The 27,306-nt window shown below is 42.7% G+C and overlaps 1 protein-coding gene across 2 annotated transcripts in view; it reads left to right on the plus strand.

Annotated features, from left to right (window-relative positions):
* Positions 1–5,624: 5,624 nt before the first annotated feature.
* The window catches only part of MAPDA (N6-Methyl-AMP deaminase), a 41,842-nt gene continuing 20,160 nt past the window's right edge, over positions 5,625–27,306 (plus strand). Inside the window, exons 1-7 of one of the 2 annotated variants that reach the window (XM_075855204.1) lie at positions 5,625–5,814; positions 11,817–11,947; positions 14,801–14,861; positions 16,324–16,408; positions 16,595–16,676; positions 17,998–18,124; positions 24,686–24,766. In XM_075855204.1, coding sequence (XP_075711319.1) covers positions 5,767–5,814; positions 11,817–11,947; positions 14,801–14,861; positions 16,324–16,408; positions 16,595–16,676; positions 17,998–18,124; positions 24,686–24,766 — 615 coding nt within the window. In that variant the 5' untranslated portion in view covers positions 5,625–5,766. The remainder of the gene's footprint in view (positions 5,815–11,816; positions 11,948–14,800; positions 14,862–16,323; positions 16,409–16,594; positions 16,677–17,997; positions 18,125–24,685; positions 24,767–27,306) is intronic. The other variant, XM_075855205.1, reaches the window with a different exon arrangement.

The raw sequence follows: 27,306 nt of genomic DNA on the forward strand, positions 1-27,306 counted from the left end.
TCTGTTATGTGATGAATCTCTTGTCTTGTTGGATGGAGTTTAGAAAGTATTAAATTGAATGCAGATTGGGGTTATCTGGGTCTTAAGAAATTGATGGCCCATCCTTAGGACAGGCCATCAATATCAGATCGGTAGGGTTCTGGCTCTCGGCACGCCCACTGATCAGCTGTTTGAAGGGGTTGCGGCTCTTGTATGAGCGCCACGGACTCTTCATTGTTTATATGGTTTCCTTCTCGTTTTGTACTTTGCCTGCGACATTACATATGTAGCGGCCGGTCAAGGTATAGAGCTGATCGGCAGGGGTGCCGAGAGTTGGACCCCCACCGATCTAATATTGATGGCCTATCCCTAGGATAGGCCATCAATTTTAAAACCCCGGATATCCCCTTTAATTATTACACTTATACATTAGGGAATCGCATGAACAGCAATACCATAATTTCTGTAACCAGATTTGTTACCTTGCACAAGAATCCAGAAAATCCAGCCCTCATATTAACAGAAATAGAATACAGGCTGCTGTAAACCACATCCTGGAATTGTGGAATTATTGCCACTGCTCTGCGTTATTATCAGTGTTTAGCAATTAGAGAATTGCTAGTAATACAGTTCTAATGTATATGAGTAGGTATTGATATTGGCATAACAGTGGTGAGGCTGAGATTTCTTCTGTGTTAAGCTTTCGAAGCAAATTATTTGACCTGATATGTATTTTATAGGACTACTTTTCCCTGTAGTCCTACTCCAATAGACATCAGTAGAAAACGTTGTATAACTTTGATAACTGTGCTCTGTTGTACTGCAGAACTCTCCATGTAGCTTGTTACTAGAAATGACAATATCCACTAATGCATTGAATGAAACCGTAATTCCCAGTCACGATAATATTAAATTGAAAAAAGTATTAGATCTACTTCGGCTCTATTCAAACCTGTGATATGGCTCCTGTTTATAATGGAAGCCATGATGCTGTGCCGGATCTGGTTGCCAACCGACCCCGTTCCCTTAGGCTCTGTTCACATTTGTGTTGGTCGTTTCCATTGCTCTGTTCTGTCATAAGAGCAGAACAACGAAAATGACAGCAGTGACGTATCCGTCACATGAAGTGCACGGACGGAAGACATTGACTTTAATGGGTTCCCCTGGGTTTCTGTCGTTTTGCCGGAAACAATAGTGCTACATGCTGCGCTATTTTGTCCGGGATTATTTATGGAATTTGCAACAGAGGCTTCTAACGTTCTGTTAGATAACACCGCCTCATAACGCGCTCTGCTCGGGCTCTTTCCAGGACGAAAAGCGCTGCATGCTGTACTATTCTTGCCTTCAAAAGGGACGGAAACCTTGATGGAATCCCCGACGGAGGTTCGTAGCGCAGATGTAAACAAAGCAATAAGGGCCTGTTCACATAAGCGCTCGGGTTCCGCCCATCTGTGGACAGGCCTTAGCCACATGTCATTTCCACTGTCCTTTTATATTATTATAAGTGCATGTGTAAATAATCTGGTTATCTGTCTCCTGCCGGGAAGTTGGACGTTACATGTTTGTGGCTGCTCTTATGTAACCAGCAGAGGAGGTAAGTATTAGCAGCTGCTCTGTTTACAGATGTTGTGGGTGGCACTGCAGAAGGTGAACGGGCTGTCACTATGAGGGCATTTGTGTATGACTATAGATGTGGCACTCTAGCTGGATTATTCTGTTGATACTGTAATGGGACACAGAGAGGGCATTATGACTGGTCCTGTATGAGAGCTGGTGAATGGCATGTATTTTGTGGCTGTCAGTGTATAAGGTACATTTTCACTAGACAAGAAGGTGAAAAATGGATCCAGCGCTGAGTTTTGTGCATCTGTTAAAACGGGAAACTTTTTCCAAGTTTTATTTCAAAAAGTTAAAACAGTGAAAAAATATACATGGGTATTTCCAGAGTACAATAGGTGGTTAGTGGTATAGGTGGTGCCTACGCATTTCAGACGCAGACTGCGTCCTTAGTCATGGCTTGTTATGTTTCTGACTTGCAGTCTAAGGGGAGATACAGACGGACGCATCGTTTTGCGCGCGCAAAAACCATTTGACAGCTGCGTGTGTCATCCGTGTATGATGCGCGGCTGCGTGATTTTCGCGCAGCCGCCATCATAGAGATGAGGCTAGTCGACGCCCGTCACTGTCCAAGGTGCTGAAAGAGCTAACTCCTTCAGCACCCTCGACAGTGAATGCCGAACACAATATCGAAAAACCTGTTGAAAAAAAAGAAACAGTTCGTACTTACCGAGAACTTTCCGGCCGTTGCCTTGGTGACGCGCCTCTCGACATCGGGCCCCACCTCCCTGGATGACGCGCCAGTCCATGTGACCACTGCAGCCTGTGCTTGGTCTGTGATTGGCTGGAGCTGTCACTTGGACTGAATTGTCATCCCGGGAGGTCAGACTGGAGGAAGAAGCCGGGAGTTCTCGGCAAGTCAGAACTTTGTTGTTTTTTTTCTACAGGTTCATGTACATTGGGATCGGAAGTCACTGTCCATGGTGCTGAAACAGTTTAACTCTTTCAGCACCATGGACAGTGACTATCTCCTGACGTCGCATACCGATAATTTTTTTGCCGGGTTCGGCCAAAACGAGTTCGGCCGAACCCGGTGAAGTTCGGTTCGCTTGTCCGGCTTCGCTCATCGCAAAGACACTCCGTTTGGATGTTCGGAAACAGAAAAGCACGTGGTGCTTTTCTGTTTACATTCATCCTTTTGACAGCTGGTGCGCTGTTTCAGTCGGTTCGCACGGAAGTGCTTCCGTGCAACCTGCGTGGTTTTCACGCACCCATTGACTTCAATGGGTGCGTGATGCGCGAAATACGCAGAGTTATTGAACCTGTCGCGCTTTTTGCGCAGCAGACAAACGCTGCTCAAAAAGCACGGACTGTCTGTACTGCCCCATAGACTTGTATTGGTCCATGCGTGCCGCGTGAAAACCACGCGGCCCGCACGGACCGAATACAAGCTCGTGTGAATCCCCCCTTAGGCTGGGTTCACACTACCTATTTTCAGACGTAAACGAGGCGTTTTACGTCTGAAAATACGGCTCCAATACGTCGGCAAACATCTGCCCATTCATTTGAATGGGTTTGCCGACGACCTGTCATTTACGCGTTGCTGTCAAACGACGATGCATAAAAAAGACGGCTCGTCAAAAGAAGTGCAGGACAATTCTTGAGACATAATTTGAGCCGTTTTTCATTGATTCCAATGAAGAACAGCTCCAAATTACGGCCGTAATTGACTCCTCGCAAAACGCGAGTACATGCAATTACGTCTGAAATTACGGAGCGGTTTTCTCCTGAAAACAGCTCTGTAATTTCAGACGTAAATGCAGTTATCGTGTGCACATACCCTTAGGGTTTATATCCGGTCATTCAAATAGAAATTGATTGCGGTCCAACCTGCATCACAAGATAATTGCAAAGCAGAAGAGACCGAGACCGGCACCACTTAATTCAGGTAGGTTTTTTGTATTGCGGTGTGTCTGTTCTTGTATAATTATGTCACTTAACTCCTTAACGCCGAAGGACGGATATATCCGTCCTCAGCAGCTGCTAGTTCGCGCAGGAGGACGGATATATCCGTCCTGTGATGGCGCGGGTACTGCTGCTGTACCCACGCGATCAGCAGCAGGAGCACGGCTGTTATACACAGCCTGGCTCCTGCTGCAACTGCTGGAATCGAAGCGCGCTCCGATTCCGGCAGTTTAACCCATTAAGTGCCGCTGTCAATAGTGACAGCGGCATTTAATGTGTTTGACAGAGGGGGGGGGCTCCCTCTGTCACCCGATCGGCACCCCCGCAAACAAAACGCGGGTCGCCGTCGGGTTTCCATGACAGCCGGGGATCTAACAAAGACCCCCAGGTCTGCCTTCAGCATCTGCCTGTTAGGCGATGCCGGAGGCATGACCTAACAAGTTGCCTGTCAGTTTTACACTGACAGGCAATAATGCTTTGGTATACTAAGTATACCAAAGCATTATATATGCGATCGGCACATCACATAGTGAAGTCTCCTGGTGGGACTTAAAAAAAAAAAATGTCAATCAGTTAAATAAAGTTTGTGAAAAAAATAAATAAAAAATTACAGTCAAAATCAAATAAAACTTTTTTTGCCCAAAAAGTGGTTTTATTCAGTAAAAGTGTCAAAACAAATCACACATACACATATATGGTATCCCCGCGATCGTAACAACTTGACCAATAAAATGAACACATTAATTAAACCGCCGGATGAACGGCGTAAAAAAAACACGCAAAAAACAACTGCAAAATTCTCTCTTTTCTCCCATTCTCCCCATAAAAAATAAAATAAAAGTTAATCTATAAGTCCTATGTACCCCAAAATAGTACTAATGAAAACGACACATTGGCCCGCAAAAATCAAGCCCCCATACGGCCACATCGACGGAAAAATAAAAAAATGACGACTCTTGGAACGCGGCGATGCAAAAACAAGTAAATTTTTTCTAAAAGGGTCTTTATTGTGCAAACGTAGGAAAACATGTAAAACCTTTACATATTTGGTATCCCCGTAATCGTGCCGACCCATAGAATAAAGTGAACATGTTATTTACGCTGCATAGTAAACGGCGTAAATTTATAACGTGAAAATTAATGCTGGAATAGCTGCTTATTTTCAATTCTCTCCTAAAATAAAGTTAATAAAAGTTCATCAATATATTGTAAGCATCTAAAAATGGTACAATTACAAAATACAACTCGTCCCGCAAAAAACAAGCCCTTATACGGCTATATAGACGGAATTAAAAAAAAGTTAGGACTCTTGGAATGCGACCGTGAAAAAAACAAAAAAATAATCCTTGGTCATTAACGTGCAAAATGGCCTGGTCATTAAGGGGTTAATTGGAAATGTTTCTATTTGTTTGTTTATTTATATTTCAAATGTGATGTTGAAAGAATAACGGGATGACACTCCACCCATTTATAGGGTCTGGAAAATGAGGTGTAGACTGGTTAGAAACATATGTGTGTGTGTAACGTGTTGAAGTTTATTTAAAAATTACTATCTTTGCAGGAGATACATTTAAGGAAATGATGCTAGTTGCTTATTTGTAAGAAACATATATTGTCGTTTTGTTGTGTAACTTGGCGTCGGATCATGTTATATATTTATTGTTACTCAGTTTGTATATTGTAGTCCACATGTAGTAGAAAATAGGCATGACATGTGAGTATTTTTCTATTTATTTTCTATTATTTTCTAGTTTTTAACCAGTCTACACCTCATTTTCCAGACCCTATAAATGTGAGGGCACTGCAGTTTCTCGGCCCAGCTGCTGTAGAACTTGAATAGGAAGATGGTAATTGATTGATATTAAGCTTATTAACTTAAAAAGAGTTTCTGCAGCAGCCGATGTTTGCATTAGATGGGATGATGTAGCCATACTATGCGGACTACATAACTTGAAGTGACTTGGAGTATAGAATAGTGCCAGATTTATTTGGAGAAGAGGGCACGATGCCAGGGCCATGTTATCAGTAATGCTGTGCCCAGGCATTGTGTCACTCGTGGACTGGCCGGTCCTGGCAGCAGCAGGTCACCACTGAACACCCTCTATATACAGTAAGAAGCTGAGGGCAGGGTGACGGGGCTCTGCCGCCTATAAGGAGGAGGACGGGCCCGGCGACCAATGAGCGCGGCTCTTGTATGTGGAGTATAAGGAGAAGGAAGCCGGCGCTCGGCTCACTCGCCACACGGGAGGACGGAGCTGGGGCGCTATGGCTGGAGAGGCAGAGCCGCACTTCTACACAGAGCTGCCCAAAGTGGTGAGTGGCACGTAGCGGGCAATGCGCGCGTAATGTTAGCCCATACCTGCTGCTGGCAGTCCTTGTACTTGTCCTCCCCACGCTGTACATACAGCAGACGTGTGCCCAGCATTATATACCTGACCTCGTTACTAATAATACCCAGGAGGTTAATTCCTGTAAGCCGACCATAGACTGCAAGATTTACTTCCAATCCAACCAGCGCTCCAAGGCAGATTATATATATATATATATAGTCATTACACCTGCTGCAACATATCTAAAATATCATTCTCCAGAATAATGAGGCCTTCATTTAGGGTCTGTCCCAGGAGGGCGTAATGCCAGATCTGTTGTATGATGGATACCACTGGACCCCATTGACTTATATTGGGGTGCGTCCGGTGCCGCCATGCATGCAGCACTATTCTTCCTGCGGTAGTAGTAAGACCAAATTCATGCAACTTTTATGTAAAGGAGACACATGCGACACCCACATGATGTCGCCCCACGTCGACGTAGAATGCAATTTCATTATTTCCTAAAAAAAGATGCCGTCAGCTTCAAATATTTACAACTCGTGACGCAGTCGCTTATGTTACTGCAACTTATTGGCTCTCTAGGGCAAATCCGTAGCTGCTGTATTGCATTTTGGTGACCTTGTGACTTTTGTTGTTGGTCAGTGCAAGCCAAAGCGAGTTTGCCATAATGACGTACCTAACCCTTTGGTGACCAACCTATTTTGGGCCTTAATGATGGAGCGATTTTCTTCAGTTTTTTGATTGTCACATTTCAAAATAAAAGCGATACCAAATATATATATATTTTTTCATGTTTTACTGCTTGTGTGCAATACATTTTTGCAGGACAACTTTTTTATTGGTATTATTTTGGGGTACATTTGACTTTTTGATCGCTTTTTATTATGTTTTATGGAAGGCATGATGAACAGAAAACATCAATTCTGATATTTTTTATTTTATTTTTTTACGGCGTTCATCATGTGGGTTAAATAACATAATAGTTTTATAGTTCGGGTCGCTATGGACGCGGTGATACTAATTATATGTAGGGGAAAAGGTCAGTTTTTAATTTTTCTTACTTGGGATTTTTTGTTTTTTTTACTTTTTACTTCTATAGTGCACTGCATTAATAGGCATATACTGATAGCAGACCATGGAAACCATCGGCACCCCGCATTCGCATGGACTACGCTATTGCTTCCGGCAAAACGGATCCGGTGCACAACAGACACAAACGGAAACCATGGGCACCGGATCCGACACCTCTGGTTTCCGTTCATGTCAATTTGTGTCTGTTAAGGGTCCCGTTCTAACGGAAAGCTCCGACGGAACGTCAGAACGGGACCCCAATGCAGATTTGAACAGAGCCTAAGAAGTAAAATGTCAGGCCGAAGAGCAGTCATGTTCTTCATTTAGCATGTGCCACGTACAGAGCTTGTCATCACGACATATTCACTGTAAGGGTATGTGCACACGAGAAGTGGCTTTTACGTCTGAAAAGACAGACTTTTCAGGAGAAAACAGCTGCGTCGTTTCAGACGTAAAAGCTCCTCCTCGCATTATGCAAGGCGTCTTTGACGCTCGTAAATCTTGAGCTGCTCTTCATTGACTTCAATGAAGAACGGCTCAAATTACGTTGCAAAGAAGTGTCCTGCACTTCTTTGCCGAGGCAGTCAATTTACGCGTCGTCGTTTGACAGCTGTCAAACGACGACGCGTAAATTACAGGTCGTCTGCACAGTACGTCGGCAAACCCATTCAAATGAATGGGCAGATGTTTGCCGACGTATTGTAGTCCTATTTTCAGGCGTAAAACGAGGCATAATACGCCTCATTTACGCCTGAAAATAGGTTGTGTGAACCCAGCCTTAGGCTACATTCACATGGCCGTGAAAAACGTTTTCAGAGGAATGATGTTCATTAAGTTTATTGACACGGCAGTTTTTTTAACGGCCCGTGAATATTGACCATCCTAAAATAGGACATGTCCTATTTTTGGCCGTTTTGACGGCCCCCATAGAAGTCAATGGATCAGTTTTTAACGACCATCAATACATGTAACAACCGTTAAAAACGGATCTGTGACATGGGTATTCAAGAGGCAAGGGAACTATTGGTTGCTATCGGTGGCACGATGATGCTGAATGCCCTACACATTCACTGATGCCGCGCCGTCGTCTTCAGGTGTGGTCTCTAGTCTTCATGGGTTCTGCAAAGGTGACGTGATGATGTCATCACGCCGCCTTCGCAGATCCCGTGAAGACGAGAAACCACACATGAGGAAGACGGCGCTGCATCGGTGAGTGTTTCATTTCGCCGCCTTTGCAGAACCCGTGAATACTAGAGACCACCCCCTGAAGAAGATGGTGGGTGTGTAGGTCTGTGTGGCATCAGCTACAGTTGGTCTGTGTAACATCATCTACAGCGCGCTCTGTGGCATTATCTACAGGGGGGGCCGTAAATAGTGTCTAGGTGAACATGTGACCTTCCTTTGGGTGTTTTCATGGGTTTGGGAAACACCCAAACGGATTGGAAATGGATGAAAATTTGGAGACACACTGATGCAAAATGGCCATGAAAAACTGACAGTTGATCCGTTTTTAATGCCCATTTTTTTCACTGTCGTGTGAATGTAGCTTCACACGACAGTGAAAAATGGCCGCATGTCACATGGTCGTTTTCAGAACAATTAAGTTCTCTGGGTGTTTTCACATGGTCGTTTTCTTAACGGTCCGTGAATATTAGCCGTCAAAAAATAGGACGTCCTATTTCTGGCCGTTTTCACAGTCAGATGGCTCTCATAGAAGTCAATAGATCGGTTTTTACCGGCCGTTTTTTTAGGAATGGCAGGGGATTCCGCTCTCCTGACGTCACTGTTCGTATATGGACAGAGACATCAGGGGCTCCGTCTATGAGGATTCCCCGACCAGAGTTCGAGCTACAGTGGCGCCATCTACAGGGGAGGGCGTGCTGTCTACAGGGGGGGGTGCTATTTGGGGGTGGTGCACTATCTACATGGGCACTGTGGTACTATGTGGGCACTGACCCTATGTGGGCATTATCTACAGTCGGCACTGTGGCACTATCCACAGGGACATTGCAGCACTATCTATATGGGCACTGTGGTGATTTCAGGGGGTTGGGACAAAAAAAAACCTGACAAATGAAATCCATTTTTTTAATTTTATTTTAACGGTCATGAAACGGACAGACGAACTGGAAATGGATGAAAATTTAGAGACACACTGATGCAAACTGACAGTCGATCAGTTTTTAATGGTCATTTTTTAATGGCCATTGTGTGAATGTATTTCACCTGCCCATACATGTGCAGCTGAGTGCAGCATGTCATAGGCAGGGCTGCACAAACCCTGGGCACATAAAATTTTGTTCCTACCCTCCAATCATCTACGGACTGTTACAGCAAGAGCTGGAGAGAGGAGAGCGAAAGTGTGTGCCACCACGGAACAGAAGAGGAGAAGAAGAATGTGAATTATTCTTCTTCTGTTCCATGGCGGCGGGAGTAGCTCCGAGCTGCGCGTGTGCACACGCTCTCCTTTCTCCAGCTCTTGCTGTGACACTGTCCATAGCTGATTGGACAGTGTCACTTGATGTTACACGCCTCCTTGCCATTACACGCCCTATTGACAGTTCAGGGGGTTATTTAAATATCGGGTGCCAAATATAACGGCGCTGATATCTAAATAACGGAGAAGGGTAGGATAAAAATGTAAAGTGCCCCAGGGTTAGTGCAGCCCTCCCCATTACATGCTGCACATGTGTGGTCAGGTGAAAGGTTCTCTTTAAACACTCTGTTTACACTTGCATTAGTTCTTTTCCTTCAGGTTTCATGCATGCATATATAAATGTATACATGATAGACCAATTATAAGTCGTCAATAGGGTAAAAAAAAGATTAGGATTTATTATAACGTATCAGTCAGGACACCCGTGTGAACAGAGCCAGAGGGATCCTATAGGGTTAGGCTATGTTAAAACTGGCGTAATCGATTATGTTTATAAGGCCTTATTCACACGAACGTGTTTAATGTCCGTGATATGCGCTTGAAAATCCCGCTCGTCGCACCGACCTATGTTAGGCAATGGGGCCGTTCAGACATGCCGTGATCTTCACGCAGCGTGTGTCCGCTGCGTAAAACTCACGACATGTCCTATACTTGCCCGTTTTTTGCGCATCACGCACCCATTGAAGTCAATGAGTGTGTGAAAATCGCGCACGGCACACGGAAGCACTACCGTGTGTCGCGCGTGATTCGCGCAACAGTAGATAAAGAAATGAAGGAAAAAATAAAAGCACTTCCTTCATTTCTTTTTCTAAACATCAAAACCGCGTGTCATAAGGATGGCATATGCGTGAAAATCACGCAGCCACGCAGTAAACACTGATGCCACATGGAACTGCAACGCGCAAAAAACGCAGCATTTTTTGCACGCGCAAAACACACATGTTCGTGTGGATGAGGCCTAAGGCTATGTTCACATGTGCATCTCAATTTTCTGCTTTTCTATTCCGTCATAGTAACAGAAAATTGAGAAGAAAAAAAAAAACACGAAGTGCCGGATCCGTCGCAAGACGGACACTAACAGCACCCAACGAAATTCATCAACGTTAATAGGTGCCTTCTGGTTTCTGTCATGGTTTCCATTATTTTTCTGTCATTTTTGAAAGAATATGCAACGGAGGGTCCTGACAGAGACTCCAACGCAGATGTGAGCACAGCCTGGCAGTAGCTATAACTCTGTGCTGGATCTAGTGTACTACTGATCTGATCGCCAACCAGTAGACCATATTGACTTATCATGACAAGGTTTCCATAACTTTGACAGCAAGAATAGAGAAGCATGCTGCACCATCATTGCCGTCAGAAGTGAGGAAACCCCCCCCCCACCCCCGACGAAACTCCTAACGTAGGCTCATAATGGCAGTGTGAATAGAGTCTTAGTAAGTTGTACCCGTGTATATCAGTTCACATGGTCTGCCATTTACGTTGTGGCTAATCTCAGTGCTATGGTGCAGACTTGTGCTGTGTTGGATTACCTGCACACAGAGATCGAAATAAACAGCCGTGGTCATTGAGGACCATGTAAATAAATAACCCAGTGACCAGATATATCTTTATATTCACATCTTTAGAAACCAGTAGATAATGTAATGTAAGGAGAGTTGGGGTGTGTGCGCACTTTACTTGGTGTACATACATGGCTGAAAATACATACATGACCTAAACTCGCAGTGCAGATGTTCTGCTGATAACATGAATGTTCTCTCTGATATTGGAGGCCAGCCTCATGGTTATGTTAGAAAAAAATGTTTACTGTTTGTGTCGATACCCTCTATAATAGAACTAAATAAATGATTCAAAATCAAGTTTAACTAATAATTTAATTACTTTTCTTCAATCTATGCCTTCCTAATGCAGGCTGTAAATAGCCATATCTGGGCAGTCGCTTGGCTCGGCTGCTGACAGAAGCTGTGATCTCCACCATGTTTGGCTTAGGGTCCTAATGGTATTGTTGAAAATTTAGATTTGTTTCATTTTTTATATATATATATATATATATAACTAAAGTCAGGAGTGAATCCTATGGTGTAAAGGATACACTGATACTTATCTTTTTTTGTATCCCCTCTTTTTTTTTTTTTTTTTGCAAGAATACTAGAAAATACTGCACTGTGTGAACCTGGCCTTACAGTCTTTTAACATATGCTTCTATTTGTGCCCAATCTGCTTGGAAGTGCCCTGTGTGGCAGTCATAAGAAACATGGCAACAAAACCTGCTCTGCTGTTCATAGCAAACAACCTAAAGCTATTTATCTTTTAGAAAATCTAGTTTCATATAATCTTCACTCCAGATAGAATAGCTACATGGTGATCCCCCCACGGGATGTGTGTACCGAATGTTTCTAGAATACTGAAAACGCAACAAATTCAGCAAAGGTTTATAATGTATTCTGATCTTGCTGGCTTGTCTCTCGCAGGAGCTGCATGCACACCTGAATGGTTCCATAAGTTCTGCTACCATGAAAAAACTCATGGCCAAAAAACCCCATCTTCAAATCCAAAATGGAATGACAATGATAGATAAAGGACAGAAAAGGACTCTAGAAGAGTAGGTATCTTCTCCCATCACTATATATATATTTAACACATTTATTTTTTCTAGTTTTATGAACATACAGACTCTGGGGTTAACGTAAAGCTAGATGAACACTGTACACTTCAGGTGGCGTGAAGGGACCCTTAAACAGATGCGATTGTCTGGAGCTTTCGTTATATGTTTCTTGATGCTATATTCTGTACCTGGACTGACAACAAGAAGGGGGCATTTAGGTGCAGTTCTTGTTCTGTCCACGTATTTCCTTCTTTCCGTGCTTTTTAGACAGCTGTCGGAGCTGTGAGACCTACTCCAGCAAATAGGGACTTGTCAGTATAGACTGGTGCTCGTCAATGAGCATTTCACTACAATACTATGGTGACCAGCACACTGGTTTACAAACTTTTGAGAAGGCACTTCTCCCATTTCTGTGCAGAAGCCAGAAAACATAACAGCTTGCCGGCCCAACATCAAGGTCTACTGGTCCCAATTTTGAGGGCTAAAGGTACATCGCAATCTGCTATTTTTCTGCATCTGCGATAAAAGTTCGGATCCATTTTCATTCCTGGTGAGAAATATGTGAATGCATCACAGACCACGAATACAGTTATATGAACATCATTTTAATGGCCAACACATTTTATGCGTAGCCCTAATTAAGACATTTTTGTTGACTATAGTATTGTCATTGTATGGAGCTGCTTAGAAATTTTTATGCTGACTAGAACTTGTTTTTTTAGTCTTTATAGAAAATGTTTTACTATTTAGTCTGCGTTCACATCTGCATTCATATTTTCTGTTCTGCTCCATCATAGGAGCCGAGTTACAAAACAAACGGAAGTGCCGGCTCCATTGCATTACGGACACAGATGTCGCCCCGACTGAACCATTGACTTTAAAGGGTTCTGTTGAGTTTCCGTCATGGTGTCAGTCGTTTTACCTGAAAAACTAGTGGAGCGGAGCCTCCAATGCAGATGTGAACTTAGGCTTTCATTAACATGTTACACATTATTTATCACATTAACACTAAGTTTGCTGAGCTGGATAGTAATTGTTCATTTCTAGAAGAATAACGACAGATTTAAGCGTGTCCTGAAAACACATCTTTTTAGGCTTCGTTCACATCTGCGTGGGGGTCCCGCTCTGACGTTCCGTTGGAGCTTTCCATCAGAACAGGACCCTGAACAGTCACAAACTGACATGAATGGAAACCAGAGGTTTCCGTTTCCATCACCATTGATTTCAATGGTGACGGATCCGGTGCCCATGGTTTCCGTTTGTCTCTGTTGTGCATCGGATCCGTCGTTTTGCCGGAAGCAATAGCGTAGTCGACTACGCTATTGCTTCCGGCAAAACGACGGGTCCGGTGCACAACAGACACAAACGGAAACCATGGGCACCGGATTGATTTCAATGATGATGGAAACAGAAACCTCTGGTTTCCGTTCGTGTCAGTTTGTGACTGTTCAGGGTCCCGTTCTGACGGAAAGCTCCAACGGAACGTCAGAGCGGGACCCCAACGCAGATGTGAACGAAGCCTTAGACAGGTCTATCACATTCCCTTATCTGACTCCATTCCCTGGCCCCCTTTTACATTAGTCATAAACCTGACCCCCTCATTCAGCAGTATCCCCCACACTTCTTGCACCCTAATGCACATTATGTCTATCATACACAGACACTGGCTGGTGACCGGCTCATGCAGCTTTATGTGTACCACCTTATATGTATAAAATATGGCTGGACCATTGCACTGAACAAACACTTTTACATTTTGTGTCTCCCTTATTTCCTCATAGATTGTAAGCTCTTGGGAGCAGGGTCCTCTCTCCTCTTGTATAGATTGTTAATTAGTTTTGTCACTATGTAATGTCTGATATTGTCTGTACATATTCCCTCTGAATTGCAAAGTGCTACGGAATATGTTGGTGCTATATAAATAAAGATTTTTATTATTCCATTTATTTGCTGATATAGGTCCATTTATACATCAGCTCATATTATACTTCATCCTCAAGTGGAGTCTAGGGATTCCTGCTGTCTCCAACTCAAAAACTTTTCCCAAATCCGTCCCTCCTCACACAGGACATAATGTTAGTACATGCATTTCTAATATCCCGGCTAAACGATATAAACAATCCTTCTTCGTCATCTCTCGAAAATAAACTAACACCTGACCAATCTATTGTAGACTTACAACTCCTCTACCTCTCCTCCCGTTCCTCAAATGCCACCCGCTCTGTCAGTCCCTCCAGTTCTCCTCTAATTCACAGATACTACCCTACATCCAGTCTCTGCTCTACCAATGACAACCTCCTCTCTACCATGTTAATCACCTCTCGCATACAACGCTTCTATCATGCCTGCACTCTCTTCTGGAACTTCTTCCTTATTCTATCAGATATTTTCCAAATCTTCAAACACGGACTGAATATGTACCTCTTCTGACAAGCATATGACATGGCCTAGTGTAGCCCAACATACTCCTTTCCTTGAGCTCTATATTCCTTATAGGTTGTAAGCTCCTATGGGCAGGGCTCCTGCCAAATGTATCTTATAAACAATTGTTTCAAGTCTCTGTACCATACTACTGTAATTATTACAATCTGTCACCCCAATATTATGCTATGTAAAGCGGTGTGGTATAGAAATACATCTTAATTTTCTGGTGGTCTTCAGTCATTTTATTCATTTCTATTGATATCAATGGATGTGCTTTCTCCTGCGTCACAGATTTGCTAGATTTGTTTAGTTCTATATTAGTCCATCATTAGCCCTTATTGTATAACATTGTCTTCACAACTATTTCAATTAGAAATGTGTTACTACAAGTGGTTATCGTTCTGCTGTCTGTTATTTTTTTTATAGATGTTTTCAAATGTTCAAAATAATTCATCAGATTACAGATACACCTGAAGATATATTACTGGTAAGTTTCTTCTATTGATAATAGGTCATTTATTTTAAAGGTGTTGTCCGGTTTTCATCAAATATACTTTTTCATTAATTCCTCATGGTTTTCAAGATCTCTGCTTGTTGATATGTTGTAGGAACATTCATTGTTTACTTCCAGAGGTTAAAATTCTGTCCATGGTCATGTAATGGACACACAGGTGCTGGGATCGTTAGAAGACACAGCTCTGATACATATACTGTAACTGTAACGAGCCGTGCACCTGTGTGTCCATCACATGACCATGGATAGAATACTGGAAGTAAACAATGAATGTTCCTACTGAATAACAACAAGCAGAAATCTTGAAAAGCATACGGAATATATACAGAAAGTATATTGGAAAATTGTATAACTTTTAATTACACAAATAATAACATTAATTGTCTGAAACCGGACAACCATTTCAAACTAAGCTGTACATTAACATGCTAGAATGGCTGTTAATCCGTGGCATTAAGCTGGGCTTAGTAGTTAGTAACTGCTTACTGCTGGAAAGCACAAAGGGGGAGATTCATGAAACGTGTCTAACAGAAAAACTGTCTTGTGTTGCCCAAAGCAACCAATCATAGCTTTCATTTCTTATAGTGCTTTTGAAAAATGAAAGCTGCGCTGTGGTTGGTTGTTATGGGCAACAATGACAGCTTTTCTGTTAGACACTTTTTATGAATCGCCCCCATAGAATGTGGAACTGTACTATATAATGATATAGAGGTATCAGGTGATTCCATATATTCAGACACAACTTTTTATAGTTATAGCGCACCATAAGATGTTCTGTGACTATATATTTTTATATACGGTATATTATGTCTATATAGTCTCAAATGTTACATCTAGCATTATTATACTTCTTTTTTTGCTATTTACACTCATTTTTATTTTTAGTCTGTGCAGCAACAGAGCTCCCACTGCTACCTTGAAACTGTCAACAAGTTGCTGCTAAATTATTTGAATTCTTTTTTTCTTTAATACATTTAACATGTCTTTGTTAACTTGCACATAAGTTTGTAGCTATGATTGTCTCAAAAATATAGTATTCTGACCATAGGCATTTATGGCGTATCCGTACTATATGTCATTAATGTCTGATAGGTGGGAATCTTATCTATTGGAATCCCACCGATAGGGACAATGGGGATTATGGGCAATGGGGCCTGCTCTCTCCATTGTAGTCTACGGGAGTTACGGGAACAGCTGAGCCTTTTTTATTTATACGCAAAAAAAACATTCTCCCTATAGTCCGGGGTCTTAGAAGTGAAACCCTCATATATCATATATTTATGACATATCCTGCATATGCCTAAGGTTAAAAAATTATACATGTCCATCAAGTTTATCCTTTTTATAGACCTTGCTGTTTGAACCAGGGTAAGGCAAAACAACCTCCCATCCCCAAGGTGCCCTGTTTTCACCTGGTTACTTATAATTGACTTAGGTTACAAAGGATGTTATCAAAGAGTTTGCTGCAGATGGTGTCAAATACCTAGAGTTACGAAGCACGCCCAGAGAATCTTCCACAGGTACAAGCAATCTTTCTCAACCCTTTCTCTTTTTTGGATTTATGTCATATCAATGTAGTTATTAAAGAATGATAATTACATAAATGGCAATTATTTTGAAGTAAAAGTAACATACCATTTATATTTCGGAAGGTCTATGTGTTAATCTTGATTGCAGATATATAAACTCACACCATTTCCCTGCAGGAATGACAAAGAGAACATACGTGGAGACAGTGCTTGAAGGTATTAAGCAGTGTAAGGCTGAGCAATTGGGCATCGATGTTAGGTATGACTCACTGAGCTGGTTTGCTCTGTTACAATGCCTTTTCCACATTAATCATTTTCTTCTGTTACATAAGGAAAGCCTGTTAAAACATAATACAATAAGTTAGGCCCCCTTCACATATCGTTATTGCCTTCCGTTGAAGGTATATGTCCCGTCCCCCCCCCCCCCCAATGTATACCTCTGACAGAAGGCTGCAATGTATCAGTATAGGCATACAGTGGGATACGTCGCCCGTACGTCCCACCCCCCTTGCAGAACGAAGGCACTGCCTGGGGCATATATGCACAGTGATGTCAGGAGCTTCCCCAGGCCCAAAGTCTGCCCTGGATACTTCTGCCCTGGGGAATCTTCTGTCATCACTGTATATATACATGGACTGTGGCGTCAGAAGTTCTCTGTGGCCAGAGTGTTTTCAATGCTCTACCTGGGGACTCTGGCATTGGGAAATTCCTGACATTACTGTCCATATATAGACAGTGAGGTCAGGAGCTTCCCCATGTATAAATTGAATGTATACCTGTGATGGATTCCATACAGTAGCATCCGTAACCTGTAGGCTCCCATGTTAAAAATTAAACAGCGTGGTATAAGTTTGTTGTTTTTGTTGTTGCAGGATCCCTCAGGTTGGAATAGTGGAGTTTACTATGCTATTCCATTTTTTTTTAAAAAGGTATACTGACGTATACCGGTCTGACGGAGGCCAAAGGGACCCAATTTTGACCTCCGTCAGGCTACAAAAGCCCTATGAACACGTTTATCATTTACATCGGGGGCTATCCTGACATACACGATGAGCGTAGGGCAATATTATAATGTGAAGGGGGCCTTAGGCCCTGTTCACATCTGAGTTCGGCATTCCGTTGTTCTGCTCCGCCAGAGGAGCAGAACAATGAAAATTCCAGAAGCAACGGTTCTGTTGAACAACGGAGACAGCCGACGAACGACGGAACGCATTGCGCTATTGTTTCCGGTAATCTCTGCCGGATCTGAGCTGGAGGCCCCTAACAAAGCCTCCAACATAGATGTAAACGGAGCCTTACTTGGAGAATTTATTAAAATATATCACTTTAGAAAGGGAATGTTTTTGGTCCTGTGTAGTTTTGTTGTAATGTTTATCTTGTATAGGCAGATAGATATATTTTTTATATGAATTATTGCAGAATAGCAGTAGTAATCCCATAGTTTTATTAAAGACTCATTTTTAAGCAGGTCAGATAAAAAATCACTACGATTGGTCATTTTCAGTTGGATTGTAGTGAATATCTCTGTGTGTGATTGTACTTTAATAATTTGACTGATTTCTCTGTTGTCTATTTTACAGATTCTTACTAGCAATAGATAGAAGAGGCGGTCCAGCAGTTGCAAAAGAAACTGTTAAACTGGCCGAAGAATTTTTCTATTCTACCAGTGATCTTGTTCTAGGCCTGGACCTCAGCGGTGACCCAACTGTGAGTTCAATTTACTCCATTTGCTGACATTTCCTATAAATCATAACTAATGTTGCTAACCAGTTTTACAGACTGTATTTATCCATACTTAAAGATTTTTTTAAGGGGTTTCCTTTTTTTGTTTTTGCAATTTACTAATATACTTGATAGTATACATAATTTCTACCTGCATTTAGTGAGTGAGAACACCCGTGCATGGCTTGCTTCAAGATATAGTCATTATACACTTAGAGAGCCTTTGCCTGCGTCAGAAGGACATAATAAATCTATGGGAAAAAAAAAATTATCTATGGGTGAAAATAATTTAATGTTTTCAATCAAAAACAAGGAGAAATCTTAAAATCTGTAAGGAATTGATACACAAAACACATTAGAAAGTTGCAGAACGTTTTATTATGCAATGATCAAGCTCTATTTATATAAAACAAGACAAATATCTGTGTCTGAGGTTCTGCTCTGCGCTGGTCTTACTGTAAGGCTATATTCAGTCTATATTCAGACGAACGTGTGTGAAATCGGCTGTGAAAAACAGCCATTTTTCACGTCCGATTCGCACTCGTGCGGGAACCGTTTTCATGGATCCCTCATAGACTTGAGCCTCTAGAGAGATCCATGATAACAGACAGAAATAGGAGATATCCTGTTTTTCACAGGCCCTTTACACAGTCCATTAAAACAACGGCTGTGTGAAAAGCCCCATAGAAATACAGGCAGCCGTGTGACGGCCATTAAAAAAAAAAAGGGCCGTCATATGGACTATTTATACGTTCGTCTGAATAAGCCCTTAAAATGATGGAAACCTCAACAGAACACAGACGGACCCCATTACAAGTCGTCATAAGTTGTGAATGGAAGTGATGACGCCTATGTGAACATAGCCAAAATGACTTTGACCTGAATATAGTATATAAGAATACAGTTTTGGTTTTGTAATGTCAAAGTTTACATTTTTGTACTGGTATGATTGAAAACATGTAGAAAATGTTGTGTCTCCTTACTAAACTTAGACAACATGTTTTTCTGAGGTCTTAACCTTGAGAAGGCCCCTGACCATGTTGCATGGTGTCATAACAAAGATGGCCTTATCTCTTATGTAGCATCTGTTGTTGGAATATAGGGATAGCGAGATAGTATACAAAAAAAACAAAACATCAATACTGTATCTTGCAGCATGTGTGTAAAACACATGCTGTTTTCTCAGGATTATGTGAAGAAGGCAAATAAGTGTCAAAGAATTTTTACGATTTTGTAAACAGATGCAGATGCAATAAAACAAAGCTGAAAGCAGAGCGATAGATTACATTGTGGGGTACAGTAGTTCATAGGACATTTTTTGTCTGGCAGAAAAAAAATCTGGCATATTTTGAACTGCCAGCGTATTTGTAATCTCTTTTTTTCCCAGTGTTTTTTTTTTTTAGCCATACGGATCTAATGCAAAAAAACGCTACAAAAAATGCTATAAATGAGCGCCACAGGTTTTTCCTGCTTCCCATTGATTTCAATGGGAGGTCAGGGGTGAAAACCACTCAAGAAAAGAGCATGCTGCTCTTTTTTTTCACGAGCGACCAAGAGCCGCTCAGGAAAGAAAGCGCCTCTGCCTCCCATTGAAATCAATGGGTGGCGATTTGGGGCATTTCTTGGCGCTGATTCCGACATGGTTTCCGCATTAAAGTCTGCGCAGAAAAAGATGCTGCTTGAACTACCCTCAACCTTTCTAATAAGAAGATTTCTGGAAGGGGAAAAAAAGCTTTCAACCTTTTTAAAATTTGTTTATAATTTATTTATTTTTTTGATGGGTGGTGATGAATGTCAGTCTAGTTATTGATAAATCACACAATACCTATCACAAAATGTGAGGACATATGGTATATCCACAACTGGATGAATGACCCACAGCACACAATATGTATCATGAAAGTATAAAACAAACTTTATTGAAATACACATAACAGCATATTGGCCATCAAAAGATAAAATCAATGATACAAGCAATAAAAGGATAGTGTGGAGATACAGCAAGGACATATATAAATAACATGCCACTAAAATGTAAACATCATGTGATGTGGTAAGGTACAGAAATCTACATACCAACAAAAAGCTATAACATATGCAGTATAAAGAGCATAATTGTCATATACATCTGACCAGGCATATAGACAAATGTGCACAGATGTAACAATACACAGTCAGCTAACACTGTATAGGAGGCATAAAGAGAAGCCTAAAATGCAAGGCTCAGCCACCTGTACCAAGCCGTGGATTGCATGATGTGTCCCACCAAAGGTATCTCCACACTAAACGCCCCCATTAAGCCGCTTCGGCTGCCTCCAAAGACCAGACGTAACTCCCGGAAGCACTTAGCTCCAGCCAATAAATAGCGACCAAGCTGCCGTACTGCAGCTCTGCTCCTATTCAAGAGAATAGCATAACATCCAGTGCACGGAGGCAGCCGAGTGGCTTGACGGCGCGGGGTCTGGGTGTTGGACCCGCACCGATGATATACTGATGACCTTTCTGGTGGATAGGTCATCAGTTGTTCAATAGTCGACAACCCCTTTTCAGACTTATCTATTAAGGCTTACGATATGAAAAAGTATTTGCTGCTTTCCTGATTAATTCAAATTTTTGCATATTTGACACACTTGCTTACTGCCAGCTACGTTGAATTTAAACATAGATTCATCCCAGCAATGTTAAGTAGGTTAAAAGTTCCCATCAAGCAGCACACTGTGCCATGATCAAAAGAGGTTCCTGAAGAGATGAGAAAGAAAGTTAGTTCAATATATATTTGCCCATAAAGGGTTATAGAAAACTAACGCACAGGAGCAAGTCTACCTCTAAATGTCTCAAAAGAAATGCAAGGTTTTGCAGTGGCCTAGTCATAGTCCTGAGTTGAATCCCATTGAGATGCTGTAAACTGAACAGGCAGTTCATGCATGTAAGCCTTCTAATGTGGCTGATTTATCCCCTTAAGGATACAGGCTATTTTAGCCTTCAGTACGCAGCGATTTGTTTCGTCTTTTCATTATCACATTCCTAGATCCATAACTGTTTTATTTTTCCATTGATGTAGCCGTATAAGGGCTTGTTTTTTGCTAGACGAGTTATATGTTTTAATGGTACCATTTTGAAGTACCTACAGTGCATTCGGAAAGTCTTCTGACCCTTCCACTTCTTTCACATTTTGTTATGTTGAGGCCTTGTGCTGAAATAAAAAAACAAATTCAAGTTTTTCCCCATCATTCTCCAATCAATAGCCCATAATGACAACGTGAAAACAGAATTTTAGACATTTTTGCAAACTCAAATAGGGTGGGAAACCTTTTTTCTGCCAAGGGCCGTTTGGATATTTGTAACATCATTCGCAGGCCATACAAAATTATCAACTTAAAAATTAGCCTGCTATATTTGGTCAAAATTTAATTAACTCACCCCTAATGTGATGGCTGGAACTTTGGTGAGGCGTCTGATGTTAGCTGGTATTAATGATGTCGCCACTTTGTCGGTCAGTCTGGAGCGCAGTCGACTCTTTGCAATGGTAAGTTTTGAAAAGAACTCGTAGCAGTAAGTTTTTCCCGACTTACTTACCCATCAGGGACATCTATGACATATCAACTTGATATGTCCTAAATGTTAGATAGATGCGGGTCCCACCTCTGGGACCCGCACCTATCTCTAGAACGGGGCCCCCTAAACCCTGTTTTACCTTTCTGTGTTCCGGCTGATTTCCGACCATGAAGAGGAAAACAGCGTAGCTCGCTGATCTACTCTGTTTCCGTAACGCCCATAGTAGTGAATGGCAGTTACGGAAGCAGCGTAACCTCATGTCAGCTGACTGGACTGGTCCACTCCTGCGCCGACGCGCACCGGCCTCACTCAGACCGCCGCCATATTTGGCTCAGACCACTGCCCTCCTCCTTCTCTTAAATGTGAGTAGGACGGACGGAGCCAAGCAGGGAATGACAAGGTGGCAGCAGCGGTCAGAGTGAGGTCGGTGCGTGCTGTGACGGGAGTGGACCAGTCCAATCACCTGACCTCACGTCACTGACGCGAGGTCAGGTGACTGGTCGGTGCCAGCCTGGGAGTGGACCAGTCCGGTCACCTGACCTGAGTCACCGGACCTCACGTCACTGAAGTGTGGTCAGGTGACCGGACTGGTCCACTCTCGGGCTGGCACGCACTGACCTCACTCAGACCACCGCCGCCATACTTGGCTCAGTCCGCCCTCCTCCTCCTAAATGTGAGTGAGTAGGACGGACGGAACCAAGCAGCGAATGACGCAGCGGCAGTGCAGTGTGAGCGAGGTCGGCCAGACCTTATATGGCCCGTGGGCTGGACGCTCCCCACCCCTGCCCAATACCATCCCTACAGTGAAGCATGGTGATGGCAGCATCATGCTGTGGGGGTGTTTTTCAGCGGCTGGGACAGGAGACTAGTCAGGGTTGAGGGAAAGATGAATGGAGCAAAGTACAGAGATATTCTTAATGAAAACCTGATCTAGAGTGCTCTGGGCCGAAGGTTCACCTTCCAACAAGACAATGACCCTAAGCACACAGCCGAGACAACACAGGAGTGGCTTAGGTACAACTCTGTGAATGTCCTTGAGTGGCCCAGCCAATGCCCTGACTTGAAACCAATCGAACATCTCTGGAGAGACCTGAAAATGTCTGTCCACCGACGGTCCCCATTCAACCTGACAGAGCCTGAGAGGATCTGCAGAGAAGAATGTCAGAAAATCCCCAAATCCAGGTGTACAGACCTTGTGGCATCATATCAGGGAAGACTGGGGGCTGTTATCACTGCCAAAGGTGCTTCAACTGAGTACTAAGTAAAGGGTCTGAATATTTATGTTAATGCAATATTTTAGTTTATCCTTTTAAATAATTTATCAAATATTACTAACATTCTGTTTTCACTTTGTCATTATGGGGTATTGAGTGCAGACTGATTGAAAAAAAGGATTTTTTTTTATTTTAGCACTAGGCCTCAACATAATAAAATGTGAAAAAATTGAAAGGGTCTAAAGACTTTCCAAATGCATTGTATAAGTTTTTCACGACGTAATCTATAAATAACACTAACTTTATTTGATGAGTCGTTACAACTACGACGATACCAGAATTGGGCTGGGTTCACACTGAGTTTTTTGACGAGTTTTTTGGCTCCGCAAAACTCGCCAAAAAACGTCCGAAAATGCTTCTCATTGATTTCAATGGGAGGCGGTGGCGGTTTTCTCCCGCGAGCGGTAAAACCAGCTCGCGGGAGAAAGAAGGGACATGCCCTATCGTCGCGCGATTACGCCTCTGACCTCCCATTGACATCATTGGGAGGCAGAGAAAGCGTATTTCGCGGCATTTTATGCCCGCGGCGCTCAATTACCGCGGGCGAAAAACGCCACGAAAATGGGGTGCAGGCAGAGAAAAATCTGCCTCAAAATGCCAAACAGAATTTTGAGGCAGATTTTCCGCCTGCAAAAAACACAGTCTGAACCCAGCCTTGTAGTTTCTTTTTCATATTTTAGTAATGTTGCACAATAAAAGTATTTTTCATGGAATAAAATCATTTTCGCATTACCACATTCCTAGCCAAAACTTTTTTAATTTTTCCGTCGACATACCTATATGAGGGCTTGTTTTTTGTTTGACTAGTTAGGGTATGTTCACACGGCCTATTTACGGACGTAAATCGGGCGTTTTTGCCCCGAATTACGGCCGAAAATAGCGCCTCAATAGCGCTGACAAACATCTGCCCATTGAAAGCAATGGGCAGACGTTTGTCTGTTCACACGAGGCGTGTATTTACGAGCCGCTGTCAAATGACGGCGCGTAAATAGACGCCCGCGTAGAAGAAGTGACCTGTCACTTCTTTGGCCGTAATTGGAGCCGCTATTCATTGACTCCAATGAATAGCAGCGCTAATTACGCCCGTAATTGACGCGGCGTTCAAGCGCCTGCACATGCCGGTACGGCTGATAGTACGGGGATGTTTTCAGGCTGAAACATCCCCGTAATTTCAGCCGTTACGGACCCCCGCCGTGTGAACATACCCTTATAGTGTTTGTTAGGACCATGGCTGCCATGACAAACCATCGGCACCCTCCCTCTATCTAACTGCTTATATTGCGCGGACGCGATTGACTTGCGGCATCTAAGGTGTTGAACAGCTGGTTTTAACAGTTAGCTCCGATCCCGGCCATGCCAGCAGAACGTCATCTGTACGTAACAGCTGACACCCGCTTCTGATGGCGCTGGCTTACACATTTACAGCGCTAAGATCCAGCCACCAGTGCCGTAAATGTACGGCACAGGGCTGGAAGGGGTTAAAGCAATTCTGCAGAGTGGGCCAACATTAGTCCAAAGGCAAGTTTCTTGTATTCACATGTACTACTGATTTATGCAAAAATACAAAATTTAAATAGGTGCGCTATACATTTTTTCAAGATATTTTACAGGTTGGGAGAATTTTAACCACTGACTGGTATTGCTAAGTGGTATAGTTTGCTATATTTGCGCAGTTTGGCCGGCTTTATTACCATAATAAAGTGTTTAATGATTTCAGGTTGGACATGGAAAAGACTTCATGGATCCTCTCAGTGAAGCTAGAAGGTCTGGCCTCAAATTGGCTCTTCACTTGTCAGAGGTATGGCATATACTGTATTTAGGACAAAATCGTTTTGTTTGCTAGACTGACAGGAGTCTATATAAGAATGCATATATTTAGAAAGGGTATGGTATGTAAAAATCGCCAGTCCTTTGTTACATTACTTACTAAAAAGTTCCAAACTGCCTCTGGAAGAGACATCAGCACAATAAGGGTATGTGCACACACACTAATTACGTCCGTAATTGACGGACGTATTTCGGCCGCAGGTACCGGACCGAACACAGTGCAGGGAGCCGGGCTCCTAGCATCATACTTATGTACGATGCTAGGAATCCCTGCCTCTCTGCAGGACAACTGTCCCGTACTGTAATCATGTTTTCAGTACGGGACAGCAGTTCCACGGAGAGGCAGGGACTCCTAGCATCGTACATAAGTATGATGCTAGGAGCCCGGCTCCCTGCAGTGTGTTCGGTCCACTACTTGCGGCCGAAATACGTCCGTCAATTACGGACGTAATTAGTGTGTGTGCACATACCCTGACTGTGCGTCAGGAGCTTCATGAAATGGGTTTCCGTGGTCAAGCAGCTGCACATAAGCCTAAGGTCACCATGGGCAATACCAAGAGCTGGCTGGAGTGGTGTAAATCACACTGCTACTGTACTCTGGTTCAGTGAACACGTGTTCTCTGGAGTAATAATTCACGTTTCATCTTTGCGGATTCCTGGAGAACGCTACCAACAGGAATACATAGTGCCTACTTGAAAAATTTGGTGGAGGAGGGATAATGGTCTGGGGCTTTCTTTCTTGGTTTGGGCTAGGCCCCTTATTCCCAGTGAAGGGTAATTTTAATGTTACAGCGTACAAAGATATTTTGGACAATTGTATGCTTCCAAATCTGTGGCAGTTTCGGGAAGGCCCATTTCTGTTCCAGCATGACTATGCCCCTGTTCACACTTTGAGCTCCATAAAAACATGGTGTGATGAGTTTGATGTGTAGGAACTTGATTGGCTGCACAGAGTCTGGACCTCTATCGAACACCGTAGGGATGAATTGGAACGAGTGGGAGCCAGACTTTCTCGTCCAACATCATTGTCTGACCTCCCAAATGCTGTTTTGGCTGATTGGGCACAAATTCCCACAGACACACTCCAAAATTTTGTGGGAACCTTACCAAAAGAATGGAGGCTGTTATAGCAGCATTAATGGGCCCAACTCTATATTAACACCCATGGTTTTGAAACAGGATTTCCAACAAGCTCATATAGGTGTGATGATCAGGTGTCGTATACTTGTGGCCATATATTGTATGCCCGAGTTGGTTACCAACAGTCCAAGTTCCACTTGAGTTTGACTTAACTTTGAGATTTCCTACCCCTGAGCTAAAAGCAACCACTTGTGGAGGGGGGGACACTTTTTCTGTATAATGTAGTGATCCTTTCAGCTGGGGGCTTGGACTTTACTATAGCAGAATCCGTATAAGCAGATTTTCTTGTGGTTTATGCATGTCCAGCTACTTGTGAGGGGTTAATCTGCAGAGACTCTCAACAGAGCAGACAAAAGCATCATAAATCTTGTCAGCTCTTAAAAACGCTCCTCACAAGTATCTGGGCTCTATAAGTCACAAGTCTTTTTTATACTGCTGCTGATATGGTTTACTTCAAGCAAAAAAAAAATCCCCCTCTACTCATTGCGAGTTATGGGTCAGGCTTAGTCAAAGTGTCCTGGCAGTTATACATGGCACAGATCTAACATCCATCTCTCTTCTCTTCATACAGGTATATAATCCATTTCATTCCTGCATGAACCTCATCCCTGCTGTAGCTGCATTTCAAAAAGCTGAAACTTTTATTTTATGGTATATAATCCATTTCATTCCTGCATGAACCTCATCCCTGCTGTAGCTGCATTTCAAAAAGCTGAAACTTTTATTTTATGGTATATAATCCATTTCATTCCTGCATGAACCTCATCCCTGCTGTAGCTGCATTTCAAAAAGCTGAAACTTTTATTTGATGGTATATAACTCTGCTTTCCTGTCTTGCTATATAGTCTAATGTTATCTCAAAGTTTTGTCAAAGTGTTTGATCGTCGTTAAGTTTTATGAGCATTCAGACCTGCTAGTTTGTTTGTTTATCTCTGCATAGCTTTTCACCTCATGTGTCTAGTTGATTTGATTAATAGCTGAACGAGCTTAATTAGGCCTAGTTCTGAGCATCTACTCCCCTATAAATTTAGATGTAGCATATGGGGAAGGCACTCGTGCAGGGGGGCACGACGGCAGAAGTCATCTCTGTCAAAGTGTCCTGGCAGTTATACATGGCAGTTGGACAGTGACAGGTAAGCTGCATTACCAAACTAGCCCACGCTCTCAATATTAGATTTCTAACTATCTGTAAACAAACATGTTTGCCACCGCTCTCATCATTATAGCTGCTCTTGGTTTTCAATCCTATCGCCCATTTAAGACTTGCCCAAAAACAGTCCACATCAGTCCCTCTCTCCTTGCCTCGCCTATGTACAGCTCCCATTCACTATTCACTTTCCTCAGTCAACTTAACCCATCTCATCCCACTGC

This window comes from Rhinoderma darwinii, chromosome 3, assembly GCF_050947455.1.
Source record: "Rhinoderma darwinii isolate aRhiDar2 chromosome 3, aRhiDar2.hap1, whole genome shotgun sequence".
In the NCBI taxonomy this organism is placed as follows: Eukaryota; Metazoa; Chordata; class Amphibia; order Anura; family Rhinodermatidae; genus Rhinoderma; species Rhinoderma darwinii.